At 40.3% G+C, this 13,572-nt stretch overlaps 1 protein-coding gene across 1 annotated transcript in view; it reads right to left on the bottom strand.

Moving 5' to 3' along the window:
• The window catches only part of RNF43 (ring finger protein 43), a 52,707-nt gene extending 39,394 nt beyond the window's left edge, over nucleotides 1-13,313 (bottom strand). Inside the window, exon 1 of the mRNA XM_081336962.1 lies at nucleotides 13,061-13,313. Within this exon, the coding sequence (XP_081193088.1) occupies nucleotides 13,061-13,297 (237 nt within the window). The 5' untranslated portion in view covers nucleotides 13,298-13,313. The remainder of the gene's footprint in view (nucleotides 1-13,060) is intronic.
• Between the last annotated feature and the right edge of the window lie 259 nt (nucleotides 13,314-13,572).

The raw sequence follows: 13,572 nt of genomic DNA, 5'->3' as shown, positions 1-13,572 counted from the left end.
TTCCCCAACAAGCCCTACCCATCCAATGTAGAGCAAATAATTTGAGCAGCCAGCCAGAGAGACATAATTCAATGATTGTGCCCCAGATCATTTAGCCCCATTGTAATTGAATTTTGATACAGTACGTTATCTAAACTGTGCTAGAAATCCTGGCAACTGCCATGACCACTCATAAACTGATGCAATTTTCTTTTTGTAGAGTTTCCCTACCACCATTATGTTCAGAATTCCCATTTAAATAAGGCACTCCCAATGATCATAGCAACCTAAGCAAGAGGATGGCACATGGGGAGCCTCAGCTCAGGCAGGGAAGCCTGAGAGGAGCTGAGTGGGCAGGGAGGACTGTAAACAAGTGTGCAGCTTGGAACTGTGGGCTGAGTTAATGTGCTCCTGCTGGAAAGCCTGGGAGCTTGCTGTTGGCAGGTTTCGATCTCCTGCATCCCGTGTCACTAGGAGCCATTTGCTGGCTCCTCCAGCTTCCCAGCTTGTTCAGGCAGGCCTGTCCTGCTAAGAGAGGGAGGAATTTGATTCTCACCCCCAGGGGCTTGCTAAGTAACTCTCCTGCACTTCAAAGGAGCTCTTTATTTTGCCTTAGTGATCACACCCTGCAAAAATTTCCCACTGACAAAAGAAATCGTTTTATAGGCAAAGGAGGGATTGGAATGTCTCCTCAACCCTGATGAAGGAAGAAGGGCCCAGCACACACCCTGGAAGAGACAAGGCATGGAGTTGTGGTCTCTGCAGTGATAAGTGCTGAGACATAGGATGATCTGAAAGTTGGAAGAATCCTGTTGGATCCTATCCAGCATCCTGTTTCCCAAAGTGATGAACCACATGTCCTCTAAAACCCCATAAAGGTGAGGAAGCTTAGACTTAAAATACAGAATTCCAATGTAAGATATCACACACCTCTGCCATGAATTGTGATCTAAGATATTGTTATAATAATGTCAGTCATAGTGTCCATTCTGGAGATCTATGGCAGGGCTTTTCAACCTTTTCACCCATTGTACCACTTTTAGGATATGGCAACATCTGAGTACCACCAGTTGCCTAGCAAGGTGTCAAAAACTTGATGGCCAAAAAAGGAAAAAAGTGATGAAGTACAGGTAGTTCTCGACTTACAACAGTTCGCTTGGTGACTGTTTGAAGTTACAGTGGCACTGAAAAAAGTGGCCCCCTAAGCCACAGCCGAGCAAGACACCTCCCTGCCCGCCCGGCGGCGCTCTTCCTCCTGTCCGAGATTTTCATTGTTGTGACCATTTCTGTTGAGGATTGGCAGCGGGGGTGGGGTGGGGTGGGTGTTTGGTTTTTATTCCCCCTGTCTGCTGGGTGGTTGCAGCAGGTTTTGGTCACTTCACATGACCCTGGGACACTGTGACCGTCTGTGGCTTGCTGAGCCCAGAAGAAGCGCCGATCAGCTGGAATGTTACAGCATCTCCAGGGTCTTGTGATTTACATTCAGATGCTTGGCAACTTATTCATATTTATAAGTTGCCAAGCATCTGAATGTAAATCACAAGACCCTGGAGATGCTGTAACATTCCAGCTGATCGGCGCTTCTTCTGGGCTCAGCAGAAGCGCCAGGATCAGCACCGAGCTCCAGCTGGAGCCTGGAGCTGATCCTGGCGCTTCCGCTGAGCCCTGACAGCCCTGCAGCTCCAGCCATCTCTCGCTCAGGCTTGTGCGGTGCTGCCACCAGTTCAGCTCATTCCCCTCCCCTGCTACCACTTCTCTAGGATGGTCACGTACCACCTGCCAGGTGCCAATGTACCACAGGTGGTACCCATGCCACTGGTTGAAAAGCCCTGATCTATGGCATTAATCCCAAATCTTACTCAACGCAAACGGAGAGCCACAGGCTTCCATTATTAACCTTGAGACTGGACCAAATCTTAATATATTTTTATTCTTAGATTAAGCTAAAAGGCCAGACTACCTTCAACCCAACACTCTAGATCTTCAAGCACCATAGTTTCCAAGAAGTTTTTGACCTTGCTGGTTTGGGAATAATAAAGGTTGAACACCAGCAACTCTGTAGGACAATGCGATGTTTTCTAGATACTGAGAGAAAAAATATTATCAACGAAGAGTACAAACCTGGATAAAATGCACTGCTCATGTTTTTGTTTAATAGTTGCAATATCTGCTCTGACCTGTGTGCAGGTTGCTAGAAATAACTAGCTGAAACCCTAGCAGATAGCTAGGCAACTAGGCCAAGAAGCTTGAACAATAATTTGGGAGAACACCGTGTTAATGAAGCTGCATGCAGTCTAGATAGTATACTTAGTAGACATTGCAAATTAACAGAGGATGGGAGATATGGATACGGCATACATCTGGAATAGGATTAGCTTCTTAGGTCTTCCAGTCTGCCCATAGTACTTACATCTGATATCTGAAAAATCAGATATCACAGAAACTGACACAACTCATGACTTGGCAGGGGCAGCATTTGTAAAACATTACAAGCTTTGTTAGTTTTAACCTTTGCTAGGGGTTTTTGTGGGCCAGCATTTTGTGGAAACATAGTCATTGGGTTAATTTATGGATCATTATATTTGCAAATCTAGAAAATGAGTTAATTAGTACCCAGGTGAAGTGGGCTGTGTGAATGCTGCCAGTGAGGAATATTAATGGTAACTCTTAAAACTATGTTACCACACAAAAGAGTTTACTTTTTTCCATTCTCTCTATTCCCAGCTGACCCTCATCCCAACAATCAATTACAGGTGATAATTCAGGTTGCCGGAGAGTATGTACCAGCCAGCACTCATTGTCAATATATAACAATTGTGGGACTTAAAGCCATAATGGTTTCAGTTTCCCACAAAAATACTCAAGCAAGAAAAATAGTTAATCATCTGCTATGGTCTCTTGCATATGTATGCTCATTAATGTAAGTTGAAGACATGGCAAATATAAAGCAAGACAGTACTTCATGAGGAGAAGCCTGTTCTGAAGTCAGATGCCTCCATAAGACCTAAAAAGAGCTATTTTTTTGCAACCAGTTGCCTGAGTGACATTTTTTAATTGGAAGGGACAGCTATCTATAAATGTATGAAGCTATATTATACACATCTTTCCAGTAAGTGTTCTTAGGATAATCAGTGTTTTGAAGGTCAAGATTAAATTCAGTGAGGGTGAAGGTTTGTTCTCCAAGTTTGTGGGTTGGTTTCTGAACATTATCCTACATCCAAACTACAGATATTCACCACTATTGAAAATTAAATTCAATGTTTGGAGAGAGAGCAGAACCAGAGGAACTTCATATCATCATGAACAGAGCCAGAATCTGAGAAACTTTTTTTTTGCAACATGGTATTAGTATTGCTTCACACTTTTATATTTTGGGGTTGTTCCTCAAAAGAATTGGAAGTTGTAGTTGTTCTATGTGGCTGCTCAATTCCCACCTCCACATTAGATGCAATAGATTTTGACCTATGAAACATCTGCATTTGCAGCTATTCATAAAATCTACAAAAGATCCTGGTCTTTTTAAAATTTGACCTCTTTCATTTTGGACCTTCCAAATGTACTGGACTTGGTGCTGATGAGAATTTTAGGAGTTAGACACATATAGTGAGGATCAGGTTGGGGAAATTAGTTAATATTTGGCTGAGCACAGGCAGGTGCCACTAGTTTATGCAACTAGAAACTCAGAAAAATCCCACTGGTAGAACCATAAATGATCCTACCACTCTCCAGCGGTGGTATTGTATATGCATTTGCTCTAATTCTTCAGAATGGAACTTTTTAGAGACTCTACAACAGGGGTGTCAAACTGGCAGCCTGCGGGCCAGATGTGTCACATGCAGGCCATGCCCACCCCAGCTCCGTAAAGGCAAAATATGTTGTGATATGCCATGATATGTCACATGACGTGATCATGTTAGACATCCATGGTCTACAACCAGAACATCTGAACAGCTTACATGCCTATTTAATCTAACATCTTTGTTTGCACATGGTCAGCTAGAGAAATCTGATGAGATTACTAGATTGAAATACGAAGGCTCTAAAAGGTAATGGTAAAGGTTCCCCCACACATGCGTGCTAGTTGTTTCCGACTCTAGGGGCCGGTGCTCATCTCTGTTTCAAAGCCGAAGAGCCAGCGTTTGTCCGAGGACATCTTCCGTGGTCATGTGGCCGGCATGACTAGACACCAAAGGCGCACGGAACGCTGTTACCTTCCCACCGTAGTGGTCCCTATTTTTCTACTTGCATTTTTATGTGCTTTCGAACTGCTAGGTTGGCAGAAGCTGGAACGAGTAACAGGCACTCACTCTGTTACGTGGCACTCGGGATTCGACCCGCCAAACTGCCGACCATCTGATCAACAAGCTCAGCGTCCTAACCCACTGAGCCATCGTGTCCCTTTTATGAAGGCTCTAGTCCTCCCTTTTGGTTTAATGCTTGGTGCTCAGGTGGTGCTCTATAGCACCATGCTATTATGTTTTCTCCATAAATTTTTCTGCTCCAGAGTGCAGTCCTAAAGCCCAACATTTCAAGGGAGCAGTTTTCTTAGACTCAGCCGGGCTTCCTCTCAAAAAAACCTGTTGATCTGGAGATTTCAATTTATATTCCCCAGCTGTCTAAAATGGTAACTGTTTTCTGAGCCTGAGTGATCTTGTGATTCCAAATATATACCTGGTTTAGAAGCGCCCTTAAGTACTTCAAAAGAACATGGAAATCTAACTTAGAGCCCCTGTGCTCGTGTTTAAAGAAATAATTGTTAGGGGGAGAAGAAAAATGTGAGGAATATTAGTGCATGTCTGTTCATGTTTATTCAGAAGCAGCAGCAGTGATGCTGTCCTTTTAACACTTGCTGTTCATCCTAGATCATCATTCCCCAATCCAGTGTTCCTTAGACAACCCATATGGCTAAGGATTTGGGGAATTGTAATCCAGGTAGGGATGCTTCTCAAAAACGTCTCACCTAATTTTTCTCCCAGTAGGACAAATTCCAATGTGCGATTGTCTACAGTTTCTGTTTGTCAAATTTCAAACAGAATACAAACAGCAATCAACATTTGCTGCAGCCTTTCCTCCTATTTTGTCTTTTCACCTTTTCTATTGCAAAATTTCTATTATAATATATTTCTCTTGAAGCTAATAAAACTTTTCAATCTCACAATTCAAATTTCAGGGAGGCTAGTTCAGAATTTCATACATTTCAACTTGGAGGAAGAGAGGAATTCTTGTGTTCACTTATAAATTTCACTGGTCAGTCTACGGCTATTGTACAGTGTTTGTATAGCTAAAGCAACTTTTTGCAGCTGCACTGTGTTAATCCTTTTGATGTGACATCAGGTCTAGATCTGTGTCTCAGCAAAAGAATGGAGGGTCAGTCTTCACAGCATCTATTTCAATGATCAATTGTACTTTGTGCCCAAAAGCCCACTTATTGGTTAATCATTACACAAATCAGCCCTAAGGAAATGCAGTCAATGGACAAGGGAAGTTAAAGATACCCATTAAAAAGTTTATGACCCGTACTGGGTCCAGGACAGTCAAAAGAATCTTAAACTCAGCTGAAGTTACAAAGACAACAAATGTCAAATTATCTGTGAGATCCTACTACCATTGTAATATTGGACATTTGTTTATAATAATAGAACATATATGAGAGTAATTTCTTTTTTAAAAATAGCCATTGGTATTGCTTAATCAAAATATACTCCTTCAAATTGGTTTCCTCAGAAATTCAGCTTTTGATATGAAGAGCTTGCCTTTTAAAAAACTAAAATCCAAGGTTGAAAACATCCTCTTTGATGGCCTTATGCGTCATGAACATTTCTCCCCTTTATGTTAATTTAAAACATACACACCTGTAATACAAACTCTGGGCAAGATCTATGTGAGCTTTTTATCTTGGCACTATGACATCTATCTTACTCAAGATTCACACAACACACGTCAATTGTTGCTATTTTATCTCAGCATAGCAGTTTTCTCAGCCTACTGCCTTTATAATGATTCTGTGATATAATATAGCAATTTGTAATGCCCAGTAGAATGTTTTTTGATATTATAGGAATATTTAAGGGAGCTCCCAATAGGGAAGGGCCAAAAAAGTTTCCTGTTTTTTAGAAATTGTGCTGTCACCAGGGGTGGTGGGATGGTTATTGTTTTTTTTCTATATTGTAATTTTTATTGTTTGTAATCTGCCTAGAGTCACTATGAGTGAGTAGGCAGCTATATAAAATTTCTAAATAGTGAAGTAGTGAGGGAAAGAGAAGAAACAAGAGTCATGGAGACATCATTTTTTAAATATAAAATAGGTTGATGGGAAGAACAATCCATTGCGTCTAACAGCTCGGAGATTAGCAGTACTGTAGGTCTCTAATGGAGCATCATAACAAGAATTGAGATTTGGCAGCTTCATAAGCTGACTGGATATCATAATTTGTATTTTATGAGGGGTTATTTCATTTGCTTTGGAAGATGATGGTTGTTATATATTCCTGGATCTAAGTGGATTTTTAGAATCAGTTAATGACAGAAAGCAGCAGCTAGAACTTTTAATGAATCTTATTCGATTCATTTAAAACTTCCAAACTCTTAGTATCTAAATCGTCCTCATATTGTGAAAATGGTCTACTGCACTATAGTGCCTACTCCATTGGATTAATTGCCATATGTTTAGGTTATTAGTTACAGCAAATATGAAAACCATGGTGTCTCATTGCTACAAGGAGCTCTAGTGTAAATCCTCACAAGAGACATAGGTTTACCTTCATCATCAGTTCAGTTTATGGCGATCAATATGTCAAATCAGGGATGGGCTGATTAAGGATTATCACCATCAAAGTAAAGAGGTCTGGATTGGGAGAATGAGACAAGAGTGTTCAACCCTAAGTATATTTACACCACATGTTGAAAGAAATGTGGTTAACCATTTGTGGGCAAGACGGATGAATAGAAAGGAACCAATTTGAAATGGATCTACTTTATTGCTCTGCTCAAAGAACTGTGGCTTACAACCAGACTGGAAAGTAGCTTCTGCCTGAGATTCCAAAAAATATTTAAGTGATGTTGGGCTCCTGTAATTACCCTGCCAATGTGAGGTAGTTTCTCCCTGAAGTTGTTTAACATCAGTATTCAAGTTCATTCATACCTTTTGAAATACAGTATCAGTTTCCCAAGAATTTAAGATATATCCAGATGAGGCTCTTATTGCTCAGTCATCATGTTTCTCAGAATTTTATGAGAGTCAAATGTGGTCCTCACCCGAACACAGCACCCCTTTTTTCCCCTTTTCGCTAAGAAATATGTTAGCAGCCTAATGCCAATGTTGGAAACTCTCCTTCTAGAAGCATGCTAGAAGGAGAGTTCCCAATATTAACTAGCATTAACTAATCCATCCAAGTGTGAAGAATTGGGCCAGTTATAGGTGATCTTATCAGACAGTAGGAATCCCAGTCCTTCTGACAAGGGCATCTTAGTACCTATATCAAATGATGCCCATTTATTACAAAACCAATATATCTTACTGCACATTAAAGGAATGCATCAGTTACTCCTCTTCGGCTTTGTAGCATTTGATTGTTATATCAAAATATTTCAACAAACAGCATATTCTTTAACATGGAGATGTAGACAGTTCTCAAATATGAAACTTAAGATGTCACTGTATGAATTGTACTGCTTCATTGTACATTTTTGGATCAAACTTTGTTTTACTCACATTTTTCATCGGCTTAAGACAAATAAATAACAGCACCACGAGGAAAGCTAGGTATTAAGCATCTTAAAACTATTGCCACGTTCAAGAACATAGTAATGCTCATCTTCCATTTATTTAATGCATGTAAATGCTGTTACATATTTCTTATTGGTAAAAACAATGAGAATTCAGAACAAATGTAATTAAATATTATCTATAAAACTGGGCCTATGCCATTTGATCACTGCAGATGGGGACTGTAGCCAAGAAATTAAAAGACGTTTGCTCCTGGGGAGGAAAGCCATGGCAAATCTAGACCGCACACTAAAAAGCAGAGACATCACCCTGTCAACAAAAGCGCGTATTGTCAAGGCTATGGTCTTCCCAGTTGCAATGTATGGCAGTGAAAGTTGGACCATAAAAAAGGCTGAGCGCCAAAGAATTGAGGCCTTTGAACTATGGTGCTGGAGAAGACTCCTGTGAGTCCCTTGGACTGCAAGGCGATCAAACCGGTCAGTCCTAGAGGAGATCAACCCTGACTGCTCTTTAGAAGGCCAGATCCTGAAGCTAAAACTCAAATACTTTGGCCACCTAATGAGAAGGAAGGACTCACTGGAGAAGAGCCTAATGCTGGGAAAGATTGAGGGCAAGAGAAGAAGGGGACGACAGAGAATGAGGTGGCTGGATGGAGTCACTGAAGCAGTAGGCATGAGCTTAAATGGACTCCAGAAGATGGTAGAGGACAGGAAGGCCTGGAGGAATGTTGTCCATAGGGTCACGATGGGTCGGACACGACTTCGCAACTAACGACAAAATGCCATTTGATCCTACAGATCAACTTCTTGCCACCAAAAGGAATTTTAAATATCTATAATTCTTCCTCTTTATAGAAATATCTATGGCTTGCAGAGGATGGGGATAAAAAGATGTGTTTTTCCTGTCCCTAGAAGTATAATGAAATTACTGTGGTCAGCTAGTTATATGGTATAGCACAACATACCCCTACTAAAGAGTATGAACTTCTGGGTGAGCGGCAATTCTGTATGCTTTGACTACAGAGCTGAAGAACGAAGAGAGAAATAATATAAAATAATATAAAACATGCAGAAAAAATCTGCAGGAAGAACAGGAGAGAAAGAGAGCTAAGAATGGCAAAGAAAGAAAATACAAATTCTATGAGCTAGTGATAAGAGAAGGGGAGTTCAAAGAAAGGCGTAGCAATGACAAAATGAAAGTATAAACTGAGATAGAAAAGAGTGAATAAGTAGAAGTTAAAAGGATTGGGTTGAAACTATGGCAAAATATTTTATACTGTTGCTATAGTGATGAAGCTCTCTTGGATTATTATACCTGTTAAAAACCAGCCTTTTGAGTGTCCAATTTATATTGCACACTTGGTTTGTCTTGGCATCAGGATACACACCTCCAATTCTTCAGGTTTATTCCTGGCTAAAAGCTTGCAGTCCAAAGCTACACATGTAGCTTTGGATTGCAAGCTATATATTTTTTAAAATACCAAATTGGAAGAAATGGAATTTTATTCAGTTTCAAGACATGGCAGCTTCTCTGATATAATATGAATATACGGTATAATCAACAATGATTTACAGATTTCTCTCTTCTCTTTTCTCCTAAGTTTGTTATAACAACCTGACTTAAAATGACACTGCAAATTGTTTTAAACTCACTTTGAGAATTTGGGCTTCAAATTTAGCCTGTTTAAATCCTTACCCCATCCCTTATGCTTCTTTCCTCTCAGCTGTTCCTTTTATTTATCTCAATTCCTTTTCTGTTCTGTACTCCTTTCTACAGATAGTAACACTTGAACTTTCATTCCTTTAATGGTCAGCCACTGATTCTCCTGGGGACCATCTGAATGTTGATTGCATGAAGATGGATAAGCCCCATAGTCCATTTCTATAACAGACTCTTAGCAAGTCTCAGGTTCATGGCCACATTCTGCAGATATTTCTTTTGTCTCCAGATTAGCAAGTGAGGCAGGGGGTGGGGAGAGAAGAGAATTTATCTCAGAGATATTGTGTTACTGATCTAGAGACTATGAGATACTTTCCCCTACTCTTTTTTCTCTTGGCCTTACTCTACTGTCAATTCACTTCCTTATTGACCTTTCAACTTCTAGTGGCTGATCACCTACTGGGATCCCTTATGTTTCTAAACTCACCATAACTTGAGCATTTTCCATTCTAGCCTTCCACTCTTCCACCTTTTCCGTGAGGAACATCTGACTTGGTGCCGGTTGCCAAGTGAAATGGCAGACGTGTCTCTTTTTCCTTAGCCATGTTGGCATTTGCCTTTGCACAACCTAAACTATTAATATTCCACACAAGCAGCCGGTCAATATAATAAAATCCCTCAATCTGGCAGCTGTAAATTATCTACCTTCAGCAAGTCAGTTATCAAATTGTACCAGGTCTGGTTCTCAGAAGAAGTGCCTGCATGACAACTTCTTCCTCTTCTGGTACAAAAAGGACACCCCTGCATCCATCAAAATCAATTGCTTTCTCCTCTGGGATAATCTTATGTAATTTTATATGTAACCTCCAGGATGCAACATGACAATGTTTTCAGTGGAGCTGCCCCTAAAACAGGGGTCCCCAATCCCCGGTCCATGGACCAGTACCGGGCCACAGCATGCCAGCAAGCAGTCTGCACAAACAAGCAAAGCCCCATCTGCAGGATGCAGTTAGCACACAAAAAATATGTACCCTCCAGTCCACGGAAAAACCTCTCTCCATGGAAACGGTCCCTGGCACCCAAAAGGTTGGGGACTTCTGCCCTAAAAGACAACTTCACTTAACCTGAGAAACAGTGGCTGATTGCTTTGAAACATCTGGAAATGGGAATCTGTCTCTACAAAATAACTGCTCATCTGGTTTAATTATTTGTTTCTTCTAAATATAGTTCAAGATACTTGTTTTCACTTATGCAGTCCAAAATGGTCTTGAATTATAATCAAACGAATAATGCAACTGTCTGCCTATAAAGGAGAATTTTGGCAATTGTAGTACAATCGTTTTTAAAAAAAAATTCACTTGAAACTTTCTTTTTTTGTCTTTCAATTCTTTTTTTCCCTTTGAGCACTGCAGTTTCCCTTTTCATTAGCTAATACATTAATACATAGTGATTTTAAGTGATTTTAGGACTGGTACATAATCCACCTTTTGTTAACTACTCTGAAGAAATGTTAAAAAAATGCCCCAGATAGAATTATTCATGGACAACTATACAAATAATATCGCCTAGTTGGAACATAAATACATGAAAACTGATCAGAGCATTGATATACTTCCCTGAAAACAGATCCAGATTGCCTTACAGTTAGGTGGAACAGACTGTAGCAAACTGGCAGACTGTAACTTGCTGACTTCAGGATGCTGATCTATAGGTATATAGAATTCCTTCCCCTATATCACAAACTAAAGTATTCTCAATGTGGACTTAAAACAGAATGGTGCCTGCCTTGGGTAGCAGGGACTGTCTTCTTCCACTTTGGAAATTGCTGTGTACACAGAAGGTACTGCTATTATTATGAAGTGTTACAATTTTAAGTAACCTCAAGCTGGTCACTATGTTTCATTTTTCCTACAGGTTTGTTGTAGGGACAAAGAGAAAAACACTACTTATAATAGCATGTGGAGCTCTTGGGAAGAGGTTGGATAGGAAGGTATGACATAAAATCATGAAGAATTATAATTGTACAGCACTGGAGGTGGTCATAAAATGTCATCACTATTAATTTTTTGGCTCAAGCCCTTTAAAATCTGAAACAGCATGCACAAGAAAATGCATTTTATTCTGACATGGTTTTTGGAGAAGACCTATTAAGAGCTATTACAGTTTGTTTCTAATAAGATACATTTTGAGAACAGAATGAATGTGATTTGCTTAGATTTACCTAGAAAAGGATTTAGAATCATGACTTATATTGTAGACATCATTGTCAGCTTGAGGCCACAATGTACATTGCAAATATGAAAGACTACTTTCCCTAACACACACTATGATTATATTTTCAAAAATAGCATATGAGCCTGTTTTATGCGGTGGTAGCAGATTACAAGATCTAAGGCAGAGATTATGCCTTCCTTGTTATTCACATACATTTGATAGGTTTTCATAGCATGTAGTTGATAAATTTGTTATCCTAGGAAGAAATCCTGTCATTGAATTATGCCTGTTTGAAAAAGGACACATGTTCAAATGAACAGGAGTTGCCTTACGTAGTCAAAGGATGTCCCCGGTTTTTTCTCCTGGAGCTTTCTCAGGTGGGGAATCTTTTTCAGTTCTGACTGAGATCATTTGAACTGGATATACCAGGAACGTGATCGGGGTGATCTATCAGTGGGCTATGGTCTTTCCTAAACACTAAGATACAAAGGTAGTGTGCAATGTATGTTTGCCTTGTGATTTGAATTAACTTCACAGGAGAAACCAACTAGAACAGTTGCAGTACCTTGATACAATGTACTCTATGACCATTCATCAATCTCTAGTGACACCTTCAAGTTCTTTTCTCTTTCCATCCCCCTGCAAAGTATCCTGAAACGGATTGATTCAATCTAATCAACTGTTCCAACATCCTTGCTATTTCAATTTCACTCTGAACATTACTACTGAAGTCATCGGCTACTTAATTATCTGCATTTTGTATAATATGACATTGCTTGAGTTTTGTACCACTCTGCTTGTGAACAATGAATTCAAGTCATGTGAGGACCCTGCAAGATGAGTCACAGGTTGCAAGGCAAGATGGCACATGAAGTCAGGCCAGCAACTGTACTTCATCACAATAAACTGAACTTTACAACAGAGAAATTCATTCAGTCTTTCCATTTGGTTCTTCTTGCTCAAACTATGGAAAGTTCCTCCGAGCATCTCTCTCTGATCAAAGTAAGAGAATCCAAGACTGACATTCCTGAGTCATTGTGGGAAAGAAGAGGCTTGGTTGTCACTTAAAGCTCTTTCAGAAAGGCATGGTAAGATCGGTAACGTGGAAATACCCAATTTGATATAGTCCTTATAGCTAAAAGGAACCAAGGGAACAAAAAATTTTTAATATAAAATAAGCAGAGAGGTAAAACCAAAATCATGTGTTCGATGAGAGTGTCTGATAGTTCATGCCTTTATATTTCATTCATACAGAACAAAATTAAAATGTCCCTGGGAACAACAATGTGCACTTGCCCATTCATTTGTGTTTGCTTAGCTGATTAATGGCTATAAAAAGTGATACAATGAGGAAAGCTTTGTGAAGCTACAAGGTGGGCAGTTCTACTTGGTGGCTTTAGTTACGAAGCAAAATAAAACACCACTGTAGCCAGCAGACCTTCCATGGGATGAACAAGTGCAACAGAACAAAGATTTGCTTACCTGCAACAGTTTGCCTTCAGCAGGGGTGATCTCTGCAATGCTAGCAAAGACTCCTTCCAGTGTGAGGGGTTCCAGTTTGAAAGGAATTACCCGAATTATTGCCTTCTGGGCCAAAGTCCGCTCGGCTTCCATTGCTGCCACCAGTGCCAGTCCTGAGAAGCCTAGTCGTATCTGTAGCATAGCCATTAGCAGCCAAGGCCAGAGGACTGCCAGCTGTAGCTGGGGGCCAACACTCATGCTCCCAGCTGCAGCAGTGTGCTCTGGCCACACATACTGCTCAGGAATGTGTCCTCACCCCACCAGCAGGTTCCAACAACTGGTAAAATTGTTGAGGATTATAGCCCTCTGTGCAACTGCAGTCAATGGGGCAAACAAGAAGCAAAGGATAGCTACCTGGAGCTTCTTCCAGGTGTTCCTCTCCCCTTTTTCTCAAAGTTTCTTCATGCTACGTGTTTGTGAAAGCCTTGAGCTTCACAGGATTATAAGAACCCCAGATCAGGTCTTCCTCCTCC

The sequence above is a fragment of the Vipera berus genome, assembly GCF_964194415.1.
Source record: "Vipera berus genome assembly, chromosome: 1".
NCBI classification, from domain to species: Eukaryota; Metazoa; Chordata; class Lepidosauria; order Squamata; family Viperidae; genus Vipera; species Vipera berus.
Note: the sequence above shows the minus strand (reverse complement) of the source record. Positions and strands in the feature narration are given on the sequence as shown.